The sequence below is a fragment of the Copadichromis virginalis genome, linkage group LG17 (assembly GCF_057382275.1).
Source record: "Copadichromis virginalis isolate Kocher_CV1m ecotype Utaka linkage group LG17, C_Virginalis_male_GT1.1, whole genome shotgun sequence".
Lineage (NCBI taxonomy): Eukaryota > Metazoa > Chordata > Actinopteri > Cichliformes > Cichlidae > Copadichromis > Copadichromis virginalis.
In genome coordinates, this window is record NC_140634.1 from 36931382 (window position 1) to 36952717 (window position 21336).

Consider the following 21336-nt stretch of genomic DNA (forward strand, 5'->3'; position numbering starts at 1 on the left):
TAGCTCAAGTAAAGTTATAGAATTACAGGAACAAAAGGAAAGAATGAAGAGAACTCTATCCCCAGTCTTTGTGTGAAGAATTTTCAAAAAGAGTAAAACAGGAAAGAGACCGTAGTATTTTGAACAACCTTTTAAGCCAAGTGGCCTGGGTACCTGCAAACAGCAGAGGTGTTATTAACAGCAATTATAAGCAATCAAGAATACATTTAAATCCAGATTACCAAGTTCCAGGATCATGTGCAGATGAGGCATTGTGACTTGTCATTACATGAAAGCACAGGTCTAATACGTAGTGGCTGTGTTTGGTTTTCAAAGGAACAAAGCTAGTCAGTGTTCCTGGTTCCACCTGTGATGAGTATGCTGTGCATATGTTAACTTGGCTAAAGCACTTAATGGAGAAGAGTGCACATTCAAAAAAAACCCCCAAAACAAACAACTTCTGCAGTTCTAACTGACTCACTAAGTACAACAGGAAGTAACTAAAAGAAAAATATATTTACCACTGAATAGTTTTGCATCCCTGCAAAACACTGGCAACCTTTTAAGAGTGTGCACTGCCTTTCACATTCTACCTGCTGGGATAAGAAAGTTACTAGACTTCTTTAAGTCCACATGACCCAAGCAGTGAAAAAACGTGTGGGTCATTACCACTAGAGGTATCAGGTTAAAACCACTGTGGGACCTTGCCTCACCCTATTACGTGACCTATTGAGGTCATCTGATGCGTGATCTGATGGACATCTCTGTGATTCTGTGGTGCTTTCCCTCCGATCTAGCAATGAAAAATAATTAACTACATCCTGGTTCATGCACTCTCATCAGTTACCAGCGCTCACTTTTCATTCTATTCTGTTTGTCGTGTATTGACCTTCAACACTGGTGAAGTTTGCCAAACGTAGGCATCCCTCTTTGTACATAATGCAATACTTAATATCTCACCTATTAAGGATGGAGTTGACATATTGCTATTATTTAAGAAAGTACCTTATTTTTTGCTGAAGGAATGAATCATGACAAAATTACCGGTTTCCAGTTTAGGAAATGTAAAAAAAACCCCCACGGATTTGTGCACTTCTAATTTGTGGCACCTGCTCAACAAGGAAACACAAGATCTAAAGTCTTAAGTTTCTGCTTTTTAGCTTGTTTGTGAACCAATTCCTTTTTGGGTTCCTTTGCCAAATTCTTTGATACGCAACACTAGCAATTTCCCACAGGAATATATATCAGTACAGGGAATTGTTGAATTCTTGATGTAACCTTATATTATAGAATAATGGCATGCTTTAAATGAGCTGTTTTTTCAGCATTGTGTATTAATTTCCTTGTTATCACATAATGACCATATTTTCTTTGAAATTTTTAGTTTCCTGGTAAAGAAGCAGGTGTGTGCATGTTAGTTCACACATCCCTGTGGTGGTGGTGATTCATGCAGTGTGTGTGTATGTATGGTCGTTGCATATATAAGGGACGGAGTGGGGTGGTTGGGCACATCCTCCTGGTTGCACTTGCACAGAAAGAAGAAAATGACCCCTCAGCAACGGATGCTGTCTGTCTGTTTTTTACTGGTCTCAGGTACCATGCATTTATTTATATATTTTGAATATTAATTAATTATTTTAAGCAGAATAAGTAACAAATCAAAGCAGTGTAAATATTTGTTATATATTGATTTCATGCATTACTATGGTTTTCCTTCTTATCTTAGAAAAACATTAGAGAAAAAATGTTGATGTATACTGTCCTGTCTACAGTATGATGCACTGTATTTTCATATTTACAAGGAGTTTTCCTTGTAATTGAATGTTGTTGTTAAAGTGTTATTACATTGTCTTTTTTCCTTACCTCTCAGTTTTTGGGACCGGTGGATCAGTGACAACAAAAGAAACTCAGAAATGTGAGTATAAGTCAGTGTCGTCGCTTGATAACTTAATTTTAGAGAGTCAATCCTTTTTACAGTAATTACACAGTCTTCATTACTTTACTTGGTCCCTTGTCCATCTCTGAACGATAAATTTGTAAGCAACTTAACTTTGCCATGATCAGTTACTTGCAGGACGTATGGCAGTGGAGTCGTCCAGCCCTTCAAAGGCCTGGGTTACTACGTGAGGTCCAATTGCCCGTTCACTCTCACCCGCTTCACCCACAATCGTGTGGAATACGACATAACCATACGGCGAGGAGACAGCGGGCTGCTGGTTCAAGTCGAGATCACAATGAACAAAGTCCGGACTGTTCTGCAGAATGGAAGCATCCTGGTGGAGAAGAAAAGGTTTGTCCTCAAATATGGATCCACTAAGTTAGTGCTTCATTTGAAGAAAACTGCTTGACTTTGAAACCTAATATCATTTGCACGAGACACAATCTGATCCTTGTTTCTTAACATCTGATCTTAAATTACTCATTTTTTGGCTCCAGAACACCAGTTAGCGTAAGCATGTGAGGCACCAGCAAAGTGTTTTGTCCAAAGACACTTTAGTTCATTAACTCAAATGTCACTCATACTCAACCACCTAACCAAGCCGATCATGCTCGCAGGTATTTCAGCACTTCTACCATCAGTGCTAGTTCATTATTAGCGCTGGCCCTGGGACACTGTGCATTATTAAGTGTTTGTCTTTGTGGTTGAGTTTAATGAAAAAACACACGATATTCTATTCGCTAGATACTCTCACTCTCTGCAAAGGCTGTTTTGTATTATTATTTCCTGTTTTTCACTTATTTTCCAAAACTGAAGAAGTGAGACCTCCGATCATTTCTGAGCAGGTCTTCCTTGTGTATTTTCTTACAGTGTCTCCCTTCCATACGATCACACCTACCAGCATATTTTTCAGTACGGCATCTACACTAGACTGAGGAGCTCATTGCTTCCACTTTCTGTCACCTGGCATAGTGTACCTGGAGGAATAGACAGTTTGTGGGTAAGAGGATAATGTATGAAAGCCTAAACAAAGTCAAATGTACAGAATCTATAAATCCCTAAGAAGAATTCCTGAAGCTTCTATGTGATTTGCTGTTCAGGTGGAGCTGCAGCAAGAGCTGAGCACTGACATGACTGGACTGTGTGGAAAACACAACGTAACAAGTATGTCACCTACAGCACAAATAAACTAACAACTAATAGCTGTAGTATAAGTCTAATAACATAAGCAACAGCACAATATTGTACACAAGTGAAGAAAAGGCTGGTTTTAAAGCTTTACATACTACTGAATCTTCCCTTTTAAGAGTTTTTAATGATTTGTCTTTAGCAACTGACTCAGGTGACTGTGGTTTATTATCGTGCTTTTAGATTTAACGGCTGGTTTTGATACAGTGGATCATAAATGTTAATTTCCCGTTTGGAGCAGTGTTATGAGTGCTGTACTGCAGTGGTTCAGATCCTATTTGGCAAAGCGAACTTTCTCTTTGAAACTTGGGGAGTTTGTGTCCTCTGCTGCTTCTCTTCAATGTGGGATACCACAGGGGTCAGTTTTAGGCCTCCTTCTTTTCTCCCTATATCTCCTACCCCTTGGCTCTATTTTCAGGAAACATGGGATTTCTTTCCACTGTTATGCCGATGACTCGCAGATTTATTTCCCTCCTAAAAAGATAAATGGTTTCTCCGTAGACCCTTTGCTTAAATGTCTTGATGAAATAAGGGCCTGGATGGCTTTGAACTTTTTGCATTTTATTGAGCATAAAACAGTAGTGATGGTTTTTTTGTGGCACTTCTGAGACCACTAAACGGATCTTGGTTCCCTGGCACAGTATGTTAAACCAATCATCACTAATCCGGGAGTTAAAATGAAGGCAGATCTTAAACTTGAAAGCCAGGTCAGAGCTGTGTAAGATCTATCTAGCTTTTGTCCTTTGAGGCAATTAGTCAAAACAAAGCCCATCTTAATAAAGCTACGCTTCTTAAAACATATTTATTTGCTGAAGCCTTTGGCACTCTTTTAAGAGGTAGACTCAATTTATTTTAACATGTTTGATTTCATTTATTTATTTATTTATTTATTTCTTTGTTTGTGTGTTAGTTTATGCTATTTGTATATGTACAGATCTTTGTGAACCCTGGTTTTATGTTAAAGTGCTTTATAAATAAAGCTGGTATGGTAATGTTGGTGGTAGCAGAAATAATTGAAATAGCGGTTAATATAGGCCTTAATTCAATAGTAATTATAATTAATATATAGTATCGGTTATGCTAGATGTAAATAAGAGGAAAATTAGGACAGTTTTACATACATTATACAACCTCGTCTCTGGTTTCCTGGTATGGACTTTTAAGCATAGTCCAGACATATTCAGTCGGATTGAGGTTGAGTCTTTGGGAAGGCCATTTCAAAAGAAGAAAAAGAAGAAAACTTCTAAAAGTGAAATACTTTCTCATTCTTGCTTTAAGTAGTTTTCAGTTGCTCAACTTTGGGCCTTTGTTGCCATATGCACTTGTTTGTTCAGTGTTCTGGGCTCTAGTCTGGCCAGCACTCTGGCTGTTTCAGTCTGCAGCAATGTTGTAATTGGTACAGAAAGTAATTTGGTATTAATTTACTGACATGCACAAGACCCTACCTAACTGCTGTCATCCGTTTCTTCCAGCACAGTATGTTGCTCTAAAAATTCTATGTATCATACTTTCATGAAAAAAGATAAATACAATCTCTAGGAATATAAAACATTTGTTTTTGCATATTTTGTTCAAAGTTGAATGCACATTTTATTTGTGAAAACAGGCAACAAGCAGCAGCTGATAACAGAGAGCAAGCTTACCCAGGAAACGTGTCAAACGCGAGATCCTGTCTTTGTCACTAACCAAGTAAGCTGATGTTACAATAGTTTTTTTTCAATCATTTTCATAGTTTAAATCCACTTTTCTTTATTCGTTTGTTTTTGTTTTCATGTTTTCAGGAATCGATCAGTTATATAATCATATTGTATAAATGTTGCCGTACAAAAGATGTTAGTCTAAAATGTTAATGTTCCTCCAATGATATTTGCAGGTATGCAGAGAGTTCTTTTCTTACACTATGGAGTGTCTGCAAGTTAAAACACCATTTTATATCCAACTCTGTGAAGAGAACATTTACAGCTTTGAAAACAGCAAATACGTTCGCTGTGCTTTCTTCAAAGAGATTGCCCTGCACTGTGGAAACAAAAGCTATGTGTGGCAGAAATGGAGAGCTATAACCAAATGTGGTAGGTGATCATTTATCATCATTCTTAAAGTCTTAAAGAGGGTTAAAAGCTTCATAATAGTAGTCGCAAAGTTGTTTGTTTATGGATTTTTAAGCTTTTACGGATAAAGGATGAATTCTAACTGACATTTCATTTAGTTTCATGATGGATTTACCTTTCTGTTTTTATGAATGCAGCTGAGCCGACGTGTCCTGGAGACCTGGTTTATAAAGAAGAGGGTAATGCATTTATTCCCAGCTGCTCCAACCCTAACCCCAGCTTTTCCAGCCAGGCTATCACCAGCACTTGTGTCTGTCCAAAGGGTGAATACTATGAACTGTATTTTGTTTTTTGCCTTGGTAAGTCACATGAAACTAATCAGAACTCATCATCAAAAATTTACTGAATTATATTGTAGGTAAGGTGCTTGATGATCACGCAGAAGACTTCCGCTGCGTGAGTGTGCCTAGCTGCCCCTGTGTCTTCTCTGGTAGGACTTACTTAACTGGAGACAGACGTAACACTAAGTGTCAGGCATGGTAAGTGGCCAAAAAATAAAATAAAATGATACTGGAATTTTAATACATAAAAACCCTTAACTTTAGAATCATAAAAGTGTTTAGAAGTTTTTAAAACACATTTTAAACTTTTGTCCTTAGTATATGTGATGGTGGAGGATGGAATTGCTCAGAGAATTCCTGCCTAGGCAGATGTGACATTGAAGGGCAATTTGTAACAACATTCGATGGCAAAAAATATGTTGTTCCTGGTAAATGCACATATGTGGCCTCACAGGTAAACACACAGCCTACAGCACAAATATGTGACATTAGGACGACTGTGCATGATTGTGATGCTATGTTGTTTTCATGACCACATGCAGGGCTTAAACTGGACAATAAATGTTGGATTTTCTGGGAAGCATGCATCTATACAAACAGTCGTTCTCCAGATTTTCCAGGTATATATCCCACACACTATACAAACTATCAAATCAATTAATAGTGAGGAAAAATGAGCCTGATTATGCACATCATTTGGAATTTGCAGGAAATGTACACATTCACACGCAGCATGGTTAAATTTGAAGACCAAGAAATTACTGAACTTCATCAGTCTGGTAGGTAAAAGAATGCTAGTTAGTCTGCTAGCCTCATAATATATACTGAATGGTTTCGATACATAAACACCAAATCTCTTACTAATTTCTCTCACTTTTTAGATCATGCCCTGGTTTTCTGGCAGTCCTCTATGTATGTTGAAGTCCATACATCCTTTGGTATGAAGATCCAAGTCCAGGTGTCTCCTGAAATCCAACTTTACATTACACCACCAGGAAAACACACAGGCACGATTTCAGGTTAGTACATTAGTCTACAAATACACACTAAACCTGGAATTACTTTTATCATGATTTATTTTATGAACTGTCAAATTATTGGTAAAACAGAAAAATGTTCTAGTTCAAACTTTAAACTTTATGTGATTTTTGTAGCTTAACAAGCATTTTATTCTGTCTTGAAACAACCAAGCCTTCTGCTCAGTTCTTCCAATTTGTGTAAAGATTTCACAGCAGAAATTTTGACATACAGAATACTTTTTAATTCTCAGTCACAAAAGTAAAGAAAATGCTATTTTCACTTAAATTCTCAAGCCGTACCACAAAAACCCAAATATAACAGAATTCTAGAAATGGCACTTAAATTACAAGTTGTTAAATATGTGCAGTTTTCACAGCAAACATTATAAATGTTCAAATTTTCTACCATAAAAATGTATTTATGCAAACTGGAGGCTGCCGAGCAGGAAATGTTCTAAAAATCTGAGACAAAATAATAAGTCTGTCTTTCAGGTCTCTGTGGCAACAACAACAAGGACACCACAGATGACTTCACCAGCAGCAGCGGGATCATCGAGAACTCACCTGAACCTTTTGCGCTGTCCTGGAGCGTGGGCCGTTGTACACCGAACATACCGCCAACCTGCATTAATACCGACAACGGTATCAATCAGTCATATAAAGTAGACTGTCCTATAAATTCACAGATGAGAAGATGCTTTTATATTTTGTCTTTAACACACAGAAAACTGTTTTATACTAAATTGTTTTGCAAAATCATTACTTATTTTAGCATTTGATGTATTTCTGCAGAAATATTTGCTGATGAAAAGTGTTCGGTCTTGAACAACCCAGCTGGGATATTTGCAAAGTGCCATGGCTACATCCCAACTGATCAGTTCCATACGGTAAGATTGTTTTACTACTCAACCAAATCTGAAGAAACTGCTGAAGCTAACTCGTGCTGACATATTGATTTATAACTTTATAACAAGTTGAAAACTTAAACCTGCATTATGCATATAAAATTAAACCAGTTTAAGGCGAACATGTTGATCATACAGATGCATACATTTTTGTTTGACTCATTACCCCGGTGCATATATTTCTACTCCACTCTTCGACTATATTTTTACAGGCTTGCATCCTAAGAACTTGTAACTGTGGTACCAATTTGGTCCAGTGCTTGTGTGTTGCTCTGGGCAACTATGCCAAAGCATGTGCCAGTCTTGGAGTTGAACTTGGTGACTGGAGGAAGGCTACCAACTGCTGTAAGCATTTAAAAATGCAAATATGTTTTCCTTTTACTGCACACGACTTATAGTCTTATGTAGGCAGTTTCTGCCTTGTTTTTGCAGGATGCATTGTATAAGCAGATTATTAAATGTGAATCAAAATATTTTTGTCACAGCACTGACATGTGAAAAGAACCAAGAGTTCTCCTACAATGTGCGAGCTTGCAACCATACATGCCGCTCCCTGTCTGCTCCTGATCCTCGCTGTGGGCAGGAAGACGCTCCCGTGGAGGGCTGTGGCTGCCCAGAAGGAACCCACCTGAACCAAGGACAAATCTGTACACCAAAGACTGAATGTGTATGCCATCATCACGGCGGTATAACGCCACCAGGGCCTGTTGTTATCGATGGACGACAGTGGTGAGTTGATCATTAAAGATTTTTTTAAGGAATTTCAAATTGATCAAATACATTTTGTATTAGCATGAAACTGATGGTGTATGATAAATACAATGGTTCCAGTTTTATTAATCTTATGTTGTGTTTTCAAAAGCAACTGTAAGAATGGAGAACTGCAGTGCTCCAAGGACTGTGGTAAATATATTATATTTTTGTACTAGACATACATTGCTATATGAGCAAGAGTCACGGCAGTAAACATATTATTATATCAAACTTTCAGAAATATATTTAATACATGAATTTGTTCGCATCAGGCTGCAGGAATGGAAAGGTGTGCGTGCACTGCTCAGAATACCCAGTTAACACAGCTCAGAAAACTTGCGACAGTCTCAGCAAACCACTGGTATGTATATTTATAATTATTACCATTTGTATGTAAATGTGGCTTCATCTTTAGTTGTTTTTTTTTTTTTAAAGGGTGACTAGTTATTAGAATAAACACGTTTGCTCCTCACAAAGGTGTAATTTTCAGGTTGGTGTGATTTTCAGGTTGCCAGTGTGACTTGTGAGAGTGGCTGTTATTGTCCTCATGATCAATATGAAGATCACCATGGAAACTGTGTATCAAGGGACAACTGCACCTGTGTCTACAGTGGTAAAGTCTTCAGGGCAGGAGAGACTGTTAAAACCAACTGTAAAAAATGGTAACGCTACTTTACCGGTTCAGTCGCAAAGTTTTGTTTTTCTGTAAACTCAGTGTTATGACTTTATCTTGCAGTGTCTGTGGTCAGGGTCAGTGGGACTGCACAGATGAGCCGTGTCCCGGGACATGTCAAGTCTATGGAAATGGACATTATCAGACCTTTGACGCTAAATGGTATCGCTTTGGTGGTCACTGCCAGTATACACTTGTAGAGGTGAGAGCCAGAAAAATCACAAAACATGAATGTGTTCACATGCATGATATAAAATTTATATATAATGTAGATATGTAAATTCTATTTTTAAAGTTGCAGATTCATGATGTAGGAGATATAAGTCATACACTTTCACAAAGTCCAGGTCTCTCTCTCTCTCTCTCTCTCTCTCTCTCTCTCTCTCTATCTATTACAAAAACTGTAGCTGTTGACTTTCAGTCATGGTGGTAACCATTTGTTCATAACTACAACAAAATGCATGATTTTTGATATATAATAAGGAAGTTTTAACCATGCTTTTCGATTTCAGGATTACTGCAGAAGTCAAAACGGCACCTTTTCTCTCCGAGTGGAGAGTGTGCCCTGCTGTGATGAGGCACTCACCTGTTCACGCTCCATCATACTGGACTTACAGGTAAGTGGCTCTGTCCCTAAATATTCCTTGACCTTTATTTGGTGGTCATGTTATACTAGTTTTTATTAGTGTATTTTTTGTCTTACTTGGAAATGATCAACCTCAGTCAAAGGATGGTTATTTACTCAAGTCGTTCATGAATCATGGAACATAACTTGCTGCAGAATTAATGGTGTGCATTATGAGGTAGCTGCCCATATACCAGTAAAATAATCCCTTATCTTGTTCTTCTATCTTGCTCTTCCAGAGCAAAGTCACCCTTATCCTGAATGACATGAGAGTGACCAAGCAAATCCAAAAAGGCTGGACTTTGCAGCAAGATCCACTTTACACAATACACACAGTGGGACTCTATATCATAATCTCAGTACCCAGCAAAGGTCTAACTCTAATATGGGACAAACACACCCGGATCACCGTAGAACTTCATCCAGACTGGAGGGTGAGTAATAAAAATGCTAAGAAGGATTTTAAACGTGACCATTCTTGTGTAGTAGAATACTGTTATCCTCACTATAAAGCTTGAAAAGGAGAGAAGTAGAATTCAAAAATGCAGAACTGAATTAATAACATATCCACTGTGTACTTTTTATACTCATTTTCTTTTTCAAACCGTCTCACCTGCAGAACAGAGTGTGTGGCCTCTGTGGGAATTTTGACTCCAATGAGCTGAATGACTTGCAGATCAGTGGCTCAGCAGGTAAACCAGTCAGTTTTTTCTCCTTTTTTGTTAGGGGTGGTGTCTTTGCAGTGACACCAACACTTTACCTGTGACACTCAAACTAAAAACAAAACTCTGTTCTTAGTGGTTTCTAGTCCAATGGCCTTTGGCAACAGCTGGAAGGCAGCAACTCCCCCTTGTACTGATGTGACCACTGAGATATTTCCATGTGAACGCAATTCCTACTGCTCGGCCTGGGCCCAGAGGCGCTGTATGATCCTTAAAGGAGGCACCTTCAAAGACTGTCACTTGAAAGTATGTTCTTCACATTGCACACAAGTTGCTTGTGCTTGCTTAAAAATAACTACTTTTTAAGCAGAGTCGCAAAGAGAGGATTGGGACTTTTATTTTGTATACGGTGAAAATTTGATACCAGTGTTGCTGTCAAAATGTATTAGATTACAGTTTCTCTTTTAAATTTAATAAGCATTGCAGCTAATTTGATTAAACTAAATAACATTTCTTGCTTTTACTTTCCTAACAAATATCTTTAAACTGGGCAAAAAAGGAGAAAAAACCCTCCTCCACAGCTTTTTGATAACAATTGTAATGCAAACATTATAATAATTTTTGAGTTCCTAGACTTAAAAGGCATTTCTAGGTGCAGCAAGGAAAACCACTTTGGTGCACATGGATATCCAGAAGCACTGCTTAGGGCAATGAAAACTAGTAGATGAAAGGGAGCACAAATTAAAAAACAATGCTCAACATCAACAAACTGTGAACAAAAAGGAGCTTGTCGAGACCTTTAAGGCATCAGCATCCAGCCTTTGATGGTGTTGCATTGAAATTTGTTCCAAAACATGCCCCTTATAAAGGCATGTTATTATGCACATAAACTTTTCACGAGAATTTATAATATACTTTGTGGATAAAGGTTCTGAGCCACCCACACATTACAACAACCATGGAAAGCCACATGATGAAAGTTTTTGTGCTGATTTTAATGCCGGTAAAAGTTAAACATTACATCTGCATTTTTGTTGTGATTGAAGTACAACTTGCAGTCAGGTACTTCCCAACTCTGATGTTTACTGATCCTCAGGTGGATCCAGAGCCCTACTACCATGCCTGTGTGCAGGAATCCTGCTCTTGTGAGTTTGAAGGGAAATTCCTGGGTTTCTGCACAGCTGTGGCAGCTTATGCAGAGGCCTGCAGTGACCAGGACGTCTGCATAGATTGGAGGACACCTGATATGTGCCGTAAGTTTTAAGCTTTTTCCCCACATAAGGTGTGCATGTCGTCAGCCAATCATCAGTCCAGCTTATATAAATTCTTTTCTGTGCTTCAGTTCTTGCCAACACACACCCTGCATTGCTTAATGTTAAATTCAGTTTTATTTTATTGTATTTTAGTTATTGTCAATATACTCATGAGCGACAATAGATATGGCACTATCAAAGGATATGTACAACAATCTGCATGATGCGATCAATGTTTTTTGAAGGTTACAAAACACTGAATACAACAAAACATAAACTGTGATAATTTACATCTTAGCCGTCTACTGTGACTACTACAATGAAAAGGGCCAGTGTAGCTGGCATTATGAAGCCTGTGGTAGGATTCTGACCTGTGGCAAAGACTTCACTCAGAAGCTGGAAGGTAACCAATGTTTCTCAGTTATAGTCTAACATGTTAAAGTTCAGCTTGCACAAACAACTGAGTATATTTACTTTTTGGAAAAGGCTGCTACCCCAGATGTCCAAAGGAAAAGCCATACTATGATGAGAATACTGGTGATTGTACCACATTGAGGAACTGCTCTTGTTATTTTAATGACACGACTGTACGACCTGGACAAGTGGTGAAAATAAACTCTTTTGAATGGTAAGTTGACACATTCACAATATATATGGCATGCAAATATCTACATTTTCCATGCAATCGTCATGAAGTTGTGTTGTTAGTTACACTGACGGCTGGTTATTTCTTACTCTCCTATTTTATTCAGCTCCTGTGAAAATGGAACAATTAAATGCCGTAAGTATAAAAAATACATTCATGTGTGTACTATACGTGGCCGATAAAACAATTCATTTTCAATTCTAACTCACAACATATTGGTGCTTGTTCAGGACTCCTGACCAATCAGGGCTATGAGATAGTAAAAGCACAGGGAGCAACATAACTTGGCTAGTTGTAGAAAAACATGTTATCCACATTTTGAAAAGAGAATTTGGATTTTCATCTTCAACTAGATTTGTCACCATTTCCTTGGTAACCATGAGTGACATTACATTACAAACCAGCAGAGAAAATTTGTCTCTATTTCAGACATTGTGCGACTACTATTTAAATCTATCAAATTATCTTCTATGCTGAAATACAAAGTAATACCCAGCATGTTAAAATGTGATGTGTATGGGATCAATTGTGTCTACATGTGAGGAGTTGGGAGTGATAATGGGTAAAAAACGTTACTGAAGGCAAACATATGTAATGTAATGATAGAGAATACAAGGAAATATTATTGAAATTTATTATTATTTTTAAATAATATGTGCTTTTATGGATCCTTCTTTTAATAATTGCACTTATTATCAATTTTAATTCAACAGCACTTCCGCCCACAACTACCACCACACTAATAACATCTCTCAAAACAACTGCTTCAACTACAAGTGAAACAACTACTACTACTACTACACCAGTGATTACCACTACCACAGTCTCAACTACCCCTGAAACATGGTCGACACCCACTGCTACCTCTCTACTAACTTCATCTACTAGAAAAACATGGTCAACAATGCCCTCCACTTCTGCTATATTAACAACTCCTGTGCCAACAACTACAGCTACTTCAACTACTACTGTAACATGGTCCCCCACCACCTCTGAACCAAACACTACGACTACTTCAAGTACCAGCGAAACATGGTTAATAACGCCCACTACTACATCTGCAGCAACTACTAAAACTACAACTGGAACCACAGGGTCCACCACCACTGCTACAACAATGGCGACTTTTACCAGTGATCCAGTGACCGGTAACAATCGGTCATTTAAATTTTACACCACTAAACCAACAACTACTTTACCTACCACCATTACCTCAATAGCCCCTACAGAAGCTAACACAACTACAGCTACTATCAGCACACTCTCCACATCACTGTCAACTTTTTCAACATCTGCAACTCACTCGACACACCCTACAACAGTAACAGAGTCTATAACAGAGACTCCCACTGAATCTGCTAGTACAGTACTTTCAACCTCTTACCTACCTACAAGTACTTCATTCCTTAATGCTTCAACAACACGGGCCACAGAATCAGAGCCGACAAACACAGTTATATCAACATATGTCTCAACACCTCCACCATCGACAAAACATACGCAGCCAACAGTCACTACACTTCAGTCCACCAGCACCTTTGCAACCAATTCTACATCTGCTGTAACCTCAGGTCTGACAGCAATACGCACAGAAGTTCCCACTGTATTTACTACAACCACCCAACCTACTACCTCCCACTCTGAATCAACAACATCTAAATCTACGTCGCCACTGATAACTAATACTGTGACAACGTCTGGACAAACAGAAATAACAGAAACAGGTGCTACAACAATGGGAAACCATAGCACTTCAGTAGGCACCACAACATTTTCATCTATTAATACAGAATCCACACCCGAAATTAATACAGGACCCCCAATCACAACAACACCACCTCAGAACAACTCCCAAGGTAAATGTTATGTATCTGTTTTGCACTGTTCATTCATCATCATAGCAGTCGTTTATGTGAGTAACCTAAACGATATTATATCTCTGGCAGTATTTCCCACAACATTTGGAACACTTCGGCCAACAAGCACGTTTGCAACCAATGCAACAACTACTGTAACGTCAGGTATGACTGCTACCAGCACAGAAGCTCCCACAATATTTACTATGTCTACAACCACCTAACTAACTACCAACTAGACATTTTCATTTATGATCATAGTAGTCATTCACGAGAATAACCTAATCAATGTTTCTGTATTTTTGTGTTCCCTGTTTTCTGCCACAGCACCAGTCTGTAGATGTGTAGACCTGAAGAGTAAAAAAAGCTGGATTTGTGGGGAGACATGGTCAGAGGACTGCTTTGATAAGCACTGTGTTGGTGGAAAGATAGAGTTGACCCCAGTGGTTTGCCCAAAGTCTACAGCTCTGCCCTGTCCCAGAGAACGGGCCGTAAAGGTCTCGGATGGATGCTGTGAAACATGGAAATGTGACTGTAAGTGACCATACCACTGACTGACTAACCCAGAATGTCATTATTAGAGTTGTGCAGCTGGCTCAGGTTGGCATTTTGACAGATTCTTATTTTTAGCTGAAATCCAAATTGTGTTTTTATCCATTCCCAGGTCACTGTGAGCTGTTTGGGGATCCCCACTATGTTTCTTTCCAAGGAATACCCTTTGATTTCTTGGATCAGTGCTCCTACGTCTTGGTGGAGGAGCAGTCACCACGTCATAATCTGACCATTGCTGTGGACAACTTTTATTGCGTGCCGGGCCTGCAAGGCTCCTGTGCCAAAGGACTCATTCTGAAATATCAAAACAATGTAGCTGCGCTCAACATCAACACACAATTGTTTGTAGTGCAGGTAGGATTTCATCATGCATCCATATTCAGTAATTATACAGCAGTTTGTAACTGAGAATACTCACTGGAAAGACAGCTAATTTTGATGATAATGTTATTATACTTTAGGCTACACTGAACAATGTGACAGTCCAACCACCATATGAGGAGAATGGTTTCAGATTTGAGACCACAGGGTACATGGTGTCAATTCATCTCCCAGAGATTCGTTCTTATGTCTCCCTCACTCCATCCTATACCCTGGTTGTGAACCTGGCCATGGAGCATTTCGTCAATAACACCCAGGGACAATGCGGTGAGTACTGGATGGAGTGCTAGAAGTGTGTTAGAAGTATAAGCTTATCAGAGCTCACTTATCAATTCTCCCTGCAGGTGTGTGTGGTGGAGCATCGTGTATTCGTAAAGGAGGGCAGATTGAGGATGATAGCTGCTGTGATAAGACGGCCTATGACTGGGTGTATCCAGATCCTCTGAAGCCTGCCTGTAATTCTGCACCAAGGGATGTACCCTGTCTTCCTGGGCCAACCTCAGTACCTCCTCCCCCACCTCCGCCTCCCTGCCCTCCAAACCCATTATGTGAACTTCTACTTCACCCGTAAGGTCCACACATGAATGTAGCCTACTAATCATGGATTTGTTGTGTTAAAACTGCTTCAAGTGTACTTCATGATAAATCTACATGTTATATACTGCTTTATTTTGATTATTAATTGTAATAGTGTGTGGCTCTCTGTCTCTTTGTGTATAATTTCAGCAAATATTCTTAAATTCACTTTGTTTCAATTTCTCCAGTGTCTTTGAAAACTGCAGCAACTACGTGGATCTAAACCTTAAAAAGAAGAACTGTGAGTTTGATTCATGCAGGAACCTAAATGGTTCTTGCTCATCTCTGGAGCAAGCTGCAGGAGAATGTAAAAGCTTTGGTTTCTGTATTGACTGGAGAGGACTGACTAATGGAACCTGTGGTATGCATCGTCTTTTTTTTGTCTTACAATTAACATGGCAAACCAGTAAAGCTAGAAATTAAGTGATTTATGAATAAATTTGCTTTCTTTGCAAGTTCTAATTTAAATTGATGTATTATTAACGTCAGTGTCCTTGATCGTGTTTCAGATGTGCCATGTCCAGAAGGATTGGTTTACAGAGAATGCAGCACAAAGTTGGATGACTTCTGCTATGGAGGGTTAGGAAACTTTACTTTTGGTGTGATGCAGATAAAAAGTTAATCAGCTTGGTCATATAAGACTGATCTCTTTGTGGTCTTCTCCAAGGCACATTAGGAAAGCCTCCTGGGAGGCTAGGTTTAGACTAGTTTTACCACTTGCATCAACTTCTGTGTCAAACTGGAATAACTTTTATGTCAAGGAGCCAAACAGCACTTTTTAAGAGTCCAGAGTGTAAATGCTTGAATGCACTGGGTTCTGAATGTGACCTCACTGTCTTGTTTGACAATCAGTGGAGTTTCGCACCATGAATTTAATCAACGTAAGATTTTCAAGGCTGAGTTTTACTATAATTTTCTGAGGAATCTCATTTAAGGGATACCTTATGAAATTTGGTGTGTCTGGCAGCTTCACGTCTGGTGCATTGAAACAATGTGTTTGTTGGCCATCCCATATCTGAAATTAGATATGTTTCGATTTTTATTGGGGAAGCTGTTTTCTGATTGCACCTTGTAATTTCCACATGTTTTTCCTTCATATACTATTCTGAAGATTTACACCATTTTCATGCTTTTCTCCGGCTTTTTAGCGTGCGCTATCCAGGAGCTTTGCTTGAAAAAAAAAGCACAGGTTGTTTCTGTCCCAGCAACCTGACCAGAGCAGGAAATCACTCAAACATCTGTTTGCCTGTTTGTTCCTGTAAGTTGTATAGCCTAAGATGATGACAATGACACCTAGACAATTTTTGTTTGAAGTCTTTTACAGGAAGATAAATAAAGGATTTTCTTTCTTTTTTCCCTAAAGATTGCAAAGGACCAAGTGGAGAACCTAAACTTGTAAGTAAAAGCTACAAATTTCCACAGGGATGCTGCTGTTATGTGACACATTCTGTAATCAACAGTTTAGCTCAAATAATTTAAGCGTATTAGTATTAGATCTGAGTGTAGATTTACAAATATTTCTGTATGTGTGTTTCAGCCTGGTGAAGTCTGGCAGTCCAACTGCAAACTGTGTAGATGTAACAACCAGACTATGACTGAAGAGTGCTTTCCACCACCTCCTAAGCCAGCTCCCCTCTGTGGCCCCAATGCAGTTTTGATAAACACTTCCTGCTGTGGTGATGCGATTTGTGGTAAGTAAAGGTGTTTCATATTTTCTAGTTCAGTTAATGATTGATTTTTTTAAAGTTTTCAGTATCTTTTAGAATTATAGAATTTCTGTATTTTTTTTTTTTTTTTGCGTAATGACATGTGCTTTAGTCAAATGTATTTGCAACAAAGTAAGGTAATGCGCTGTTCCTAAAATTGGTAATCACATTAGCCGTACTTATCAAATAAGTATGTTGGGTAACAATCTTTAATATGGCCCATGATTAAAGGTGCAATTCACTTGTAATTAATCAGATTTTCAATGTATTTAAAATAAATGACAATATATTTAAATAAAGTACAAATACTTAAAAGTAGGTAAAGTGGAACAAGAGGGTAACAAATCAGATTTTTACAGAAAACAAATGATTGTATTATAAGTCAATTTAAGTACTTCATAAGTAATTTAAAGCACTGCATAATTTTTTGGTAATTTTGTAGAAAGACAAACAATATTTTCCAATATTACCTGGTAAGTAAACTTACTTTTCAGGGGTTGGGTATATTATGAACTTAACATTGTCTAACCTCCAGGTATTTTCCTTTCCTGTACACTCAATTTGGAAGTTATATTTGAAGTACACTGCAAATGATAGCAAATCAGCACTGCTCAGTGTTAGTCATTGTTAATCTTCAACACTGACTAGCTTCCTGTTAGAAATATAACACTGTCAAAAGTGTTAATTTAACACTCAAAAGAGTGGACACATATAGACACTTTCTAGTGTCAATTTAACACTGGAGATTTTGCAGTGTATGATTGCAAACCTCCCCACAAAACAAACAATTAATTATTATATTCCATAACTATAAGGTCAAACAGGACTGCAAATTTTTATTTTTATTTTTTTTCGTAAATTGCCTTTTTAAAAAAAATTGTATCCAAGCGAGGACAAAATGTCAGCACAATATTCAGCTTTTAATTAGTTGGAATTTGTTGCACAAAATGATGAAAATATGACAGTGAAAGGGAAAAATTGGCATAGACAAACTAACCCTGACTCTAGATACAGTCTAATCTCAACAAGTGTGATCTCTAGTTCTCAGCAATGATTACTCCAAACTAGAAGCCAAAGCTTCATTTTTACCAGTTTACCAGCAAAAACTAAAAAAAAAAAAAAAAGGCATGGTAGAATGATTCCACCAATACCAGTTTCCATACCTATCGCTATCATCATTCATTAAGAAGTAGTTCTGGAGTAGTTTTCACAAACTTTGTTGTTGGTAATGCTTCAAAAATATCATATATACGAGATAAGAGATTCCTGCTGATATCTTGGCATACATGTTCATACTTCCAAATCTCAACTGGCAATTATGTGATAATGCATCGCAGAAGAGCAAGTAACAAATACACAAATACATGTAGAACAACACCTTATATCTATTAGCAGATATATTTTAGTTGTGTGAAGCTGCATCTTTGATGTTGTTAGTGACCCAGAATATATTTGAAGAGTCAGTTACTTGTTGTCGTTTTTTTAATTTGTTTGTTTGGGTGATTTGTTTAATAGGTGGCTCCATATTGTAATGATTTATGCATTTGAATGTAAAAGGTTTGTAGTTCACATCCACAAATCCCATTTGGGCATCCAGCATAAACTCAAATGCAGCTACCTGCTGTGGTGACCCCTTGTATCGAGGGAGAAGCCTAAAGTGGCCTCTTCTTAATTAATTAATCATTTAGGAAACATTTTGACATGAAATATTAGGCACACACATTTATTGCAAATCACATTAACTAATGTTAGGTTAAACCTTAATAACACTTGTGTTTCATATCAAAATGTCTGCTGTTAAAAACATAGCAAAGTCAAACACACACACAAAAACGTGTCTTTTTTTTTCAGTTGACAAGACCTGCAGTTATAATGAGAAGATATACAAGGTATGCTGCATTGAATTTTATTGTAATGTCTCTTTGTACTAAATTGATTGAAATTGTTAATCATTGTCAACCATTGTCTGATTCTTCATTTTAAATTAAAAATGTTCTTTGTGCATGTAGGTGGGAGATCAGTGGACAGATCCTGCCCATCCCTGCAGGTCACTGAAGTGCAGTAAAGACGGCATTCAGACTGAGACCAAAGTCTGCTCCAATGAAAGCTGCTCTGAGGTAAAAATGTTCAAGTAAACTGTAAAATCTTAGATTGATTTTCTACAATAATAAGCTCATATCGGTGAAGCTTTACACAGTACTTACATTTATTTGCAGAGCTTTTCAAAGCTAAAGTGTTAGAATTCATGTATATTCAATATTTAAATGTCAAATAATAACAATAGAATAACACTGTCAGAACAAGCACTGTGAGAAAGAAAGACTTACCCTTAAAAGATGCTTAGAAACTACAATTAAATACTGTGTGAACAAGCGCAAGAATTAAAGTCTACAACTTGTGGGGCTTTTTCTCTAGGAGGACAGAATCTGGGATGACCAACACTGCTGCTTTACATGTAAGTCAGACCCTAAATCTAACATTTCACATAGAAATGAAAGCTATAATTTATTTATTTTAATTTCACACTCTTTACATTGTTCCACCTCTACTTTGTTACTTCAAACTTCAGGTAACCAGGGCTGTGCTGCTAGGATGTCCACCCTCAACATCACCGTAGATAACTGCACCACTGTCATGCAGATGCCTGTGTGTCAGGGGAAATGTGAATCTCAGCCAAGGTGAGATGAGCAATAGTGATGATGCAAATTAATGCATTTGAGGCCCTTGTTATTCACTTCATAATCACTAACCAAAGAAAAGTGCATCTAGATTCGTTGTATGAATTCTGTGCGAACTTTGGATATTTTTCTGAAATTTAGATTTTTTGTTTCTCTCTTCTATCCCACTTTCACCCACTCCCATTCTCCTCTGCAACAGGGTGGAGTTACATGGTGACCTGTTGGAGCAGCGCAACACATGCTGTCTGGACTGGATATCAGAGAGGAGGCCCGTGACTCTGCTTTGCTCTGACCTCAGTACGAGACAATACTACTACAAGCACATCACCAGCTGTGCTTGTAGATCTTCCGGCTCAAGCTGAAAAATAAAACTCAGATGAAAGAAAGAATTATCCATTAGACTGTCACATGAAAACTAAATGTATTAAAATGTTGTTCCTTATATAAAGTAAATGCTGAATCAGTTTTATATCAAATAAAGTGAATGATTTGCTATTATGAAGGCATGTATTCTCTGTTTTCTTGAATGTAAAAACTCCATAATAAACTTCATCACGATTCCTACCCATTTGTCTCAGTGTATTTTTTAAAAATTATACAATACAATTTTATTTATATAGCACATTTAAAAACCAGAGGTATGCCAAAGTGCTTCACAGAATCAAATAAAAGCAATAAAAGATACAAATATATTGACAGGAGGGAGACATAACTAACCAAGAATACAGTAGGCACAAGCCAAAAGGCAATGAAATGAAATGAAATCATTATAAACATTAATCAGAGCAAAAAGATAAATTACAGCACACTTACAAATGCGAGCTCTAGGAAGCCGGGAAGGATAGGCTAAATAAATAACTTTTTAATTGAGATTTAAAAGATTTAGTTGAATCAGACGCGCAAATAGCTTGAGGGAGATTATTCCAGAGGTAGGGTGCAACAGAGGCTAATGCACAGTCACCTCTGGTCTTAAGCCGAGATCTAGGTCGCACCAGGAGCATTTGGCCTGCTGATCTAAGCTGAGGAGATCAGTAAGACAGCTGGGTGCGGTATTATTTATGATTTTAAAAGCGAGCAATAAGATTTTAAAATCAATATGATATTTAATGGGGAGCCAGTGCAGGTCGGAAAGAACTGGAGTAATAGACTCAAACCTACTAGTCCCAGTTAAGAGAACGAGAACATTTTGAACGAGTTAATTATGCACATGTTAGTTATAGTTTAAATGTTTCACAAAAGGTTTCTGTAGAAGGTATTTAGACATGTTCACATTTTGCAATTTTTAAATGAATAAGAAATTAAGTTTACCCACAGATAATAACCCGTTGAGAAAAAGTGCAAAAGTATGTCTTAATATTGCTACCAGGTCTTGCTTTAAAGCCTTTATTAATATCCAGCATTTGGTGTTGGCAATACTCTGAATGTTTCAATGCATTCTCTTTTTCCAGTTGCCAGCCTTTAGTCATGGATGACCCGTGTTTGAGTACATGCTTGTTTTTACCTACCTTACACAGATTGGAGTATGGTACTTCTTAATGTCAATAAAACCTTTGGTC

The 21336-nt window shown here is 37.8% G+C and overlaps 1 protein-coding gene across 1 annotated transcript; it reads left to right on the plus strand.

Annotated features, from left to right (window-relative positions):
• The first annotated feature begins 1523 nt into the window (after positions 1-1523).
• muc5e (mucin 5e) lies at positions 1524-20282 on the plus strand. Its single transcript, XM_085436501.1, has 45 exons — positions 1524-1572; positions 1850-1894; positions 2044-2269; positions 2789-2918; positions 3019-3082; positions 4713-4795; positions 4980-5175; positions 5352-5477; positions 5573-5693; positions 5814-5949; positions 6038-6115; positions 6205-6274; positions 6377-6514; positions 7007-7156; positions 7307-7401; positions 7632-7764; positions 7905-8148; positions 8282-8322; positions 8445-8533; positions 8680-8834; positions 8909-9047; positions 9358-9462; positions 9710-9904; positions 10090-10162; positions 10269-10438; positions 11229-11385; positions 11684-11788; positions 11872-12013; positions 12138-12166; positions 12745-13887; positions 13978-14052; positions 14215-14421; positions 14552-14793; positions 14901-15087; positions 15165-15387; positions 15585-15757; positions 15906-15975; positions 16545-16654; positions 16760-16791; positions 16934-17087; positions 18954-18991; positions 19112-19219; positions 19518-19557; positions 19672-19780; positions 19980-20282. The coding sequence occupies exons 1-45, from the start codon at positions 1524-1526 to the stop codon at positions 20140-20142; spliced, it is 6558 nt and encodes a 2185-aa protein (XP_085292627.1). The 3' UTR covers positions 20143-20282.
• The last annotated feature ends 1054 nt before the right edge of the window (positions 20283-21336 follow it).

Coding starts and splice junctions, on each gene's coding strand:
- muc5e (XM_085436501.1), top strand. CDS start 1,524: ATGACCCCTCAGCAACGGATGCTGTCTGTCTGTTTTTTACTGGTCTCA. Junction 3,083..4,712: donor TGGAAAACACAACGTAACAA/GTATGTCACCTA, acceptor TTGTGAAAACAG/GCAACAAGCAGCAGCTGATA. Junction 13,888..13,977: donor ACCTCAGAACAACTCCCAAG/GTAAATGTTATG, acceptor TATCTCTGGCAG/TATTTCCCACAACATTTGGA.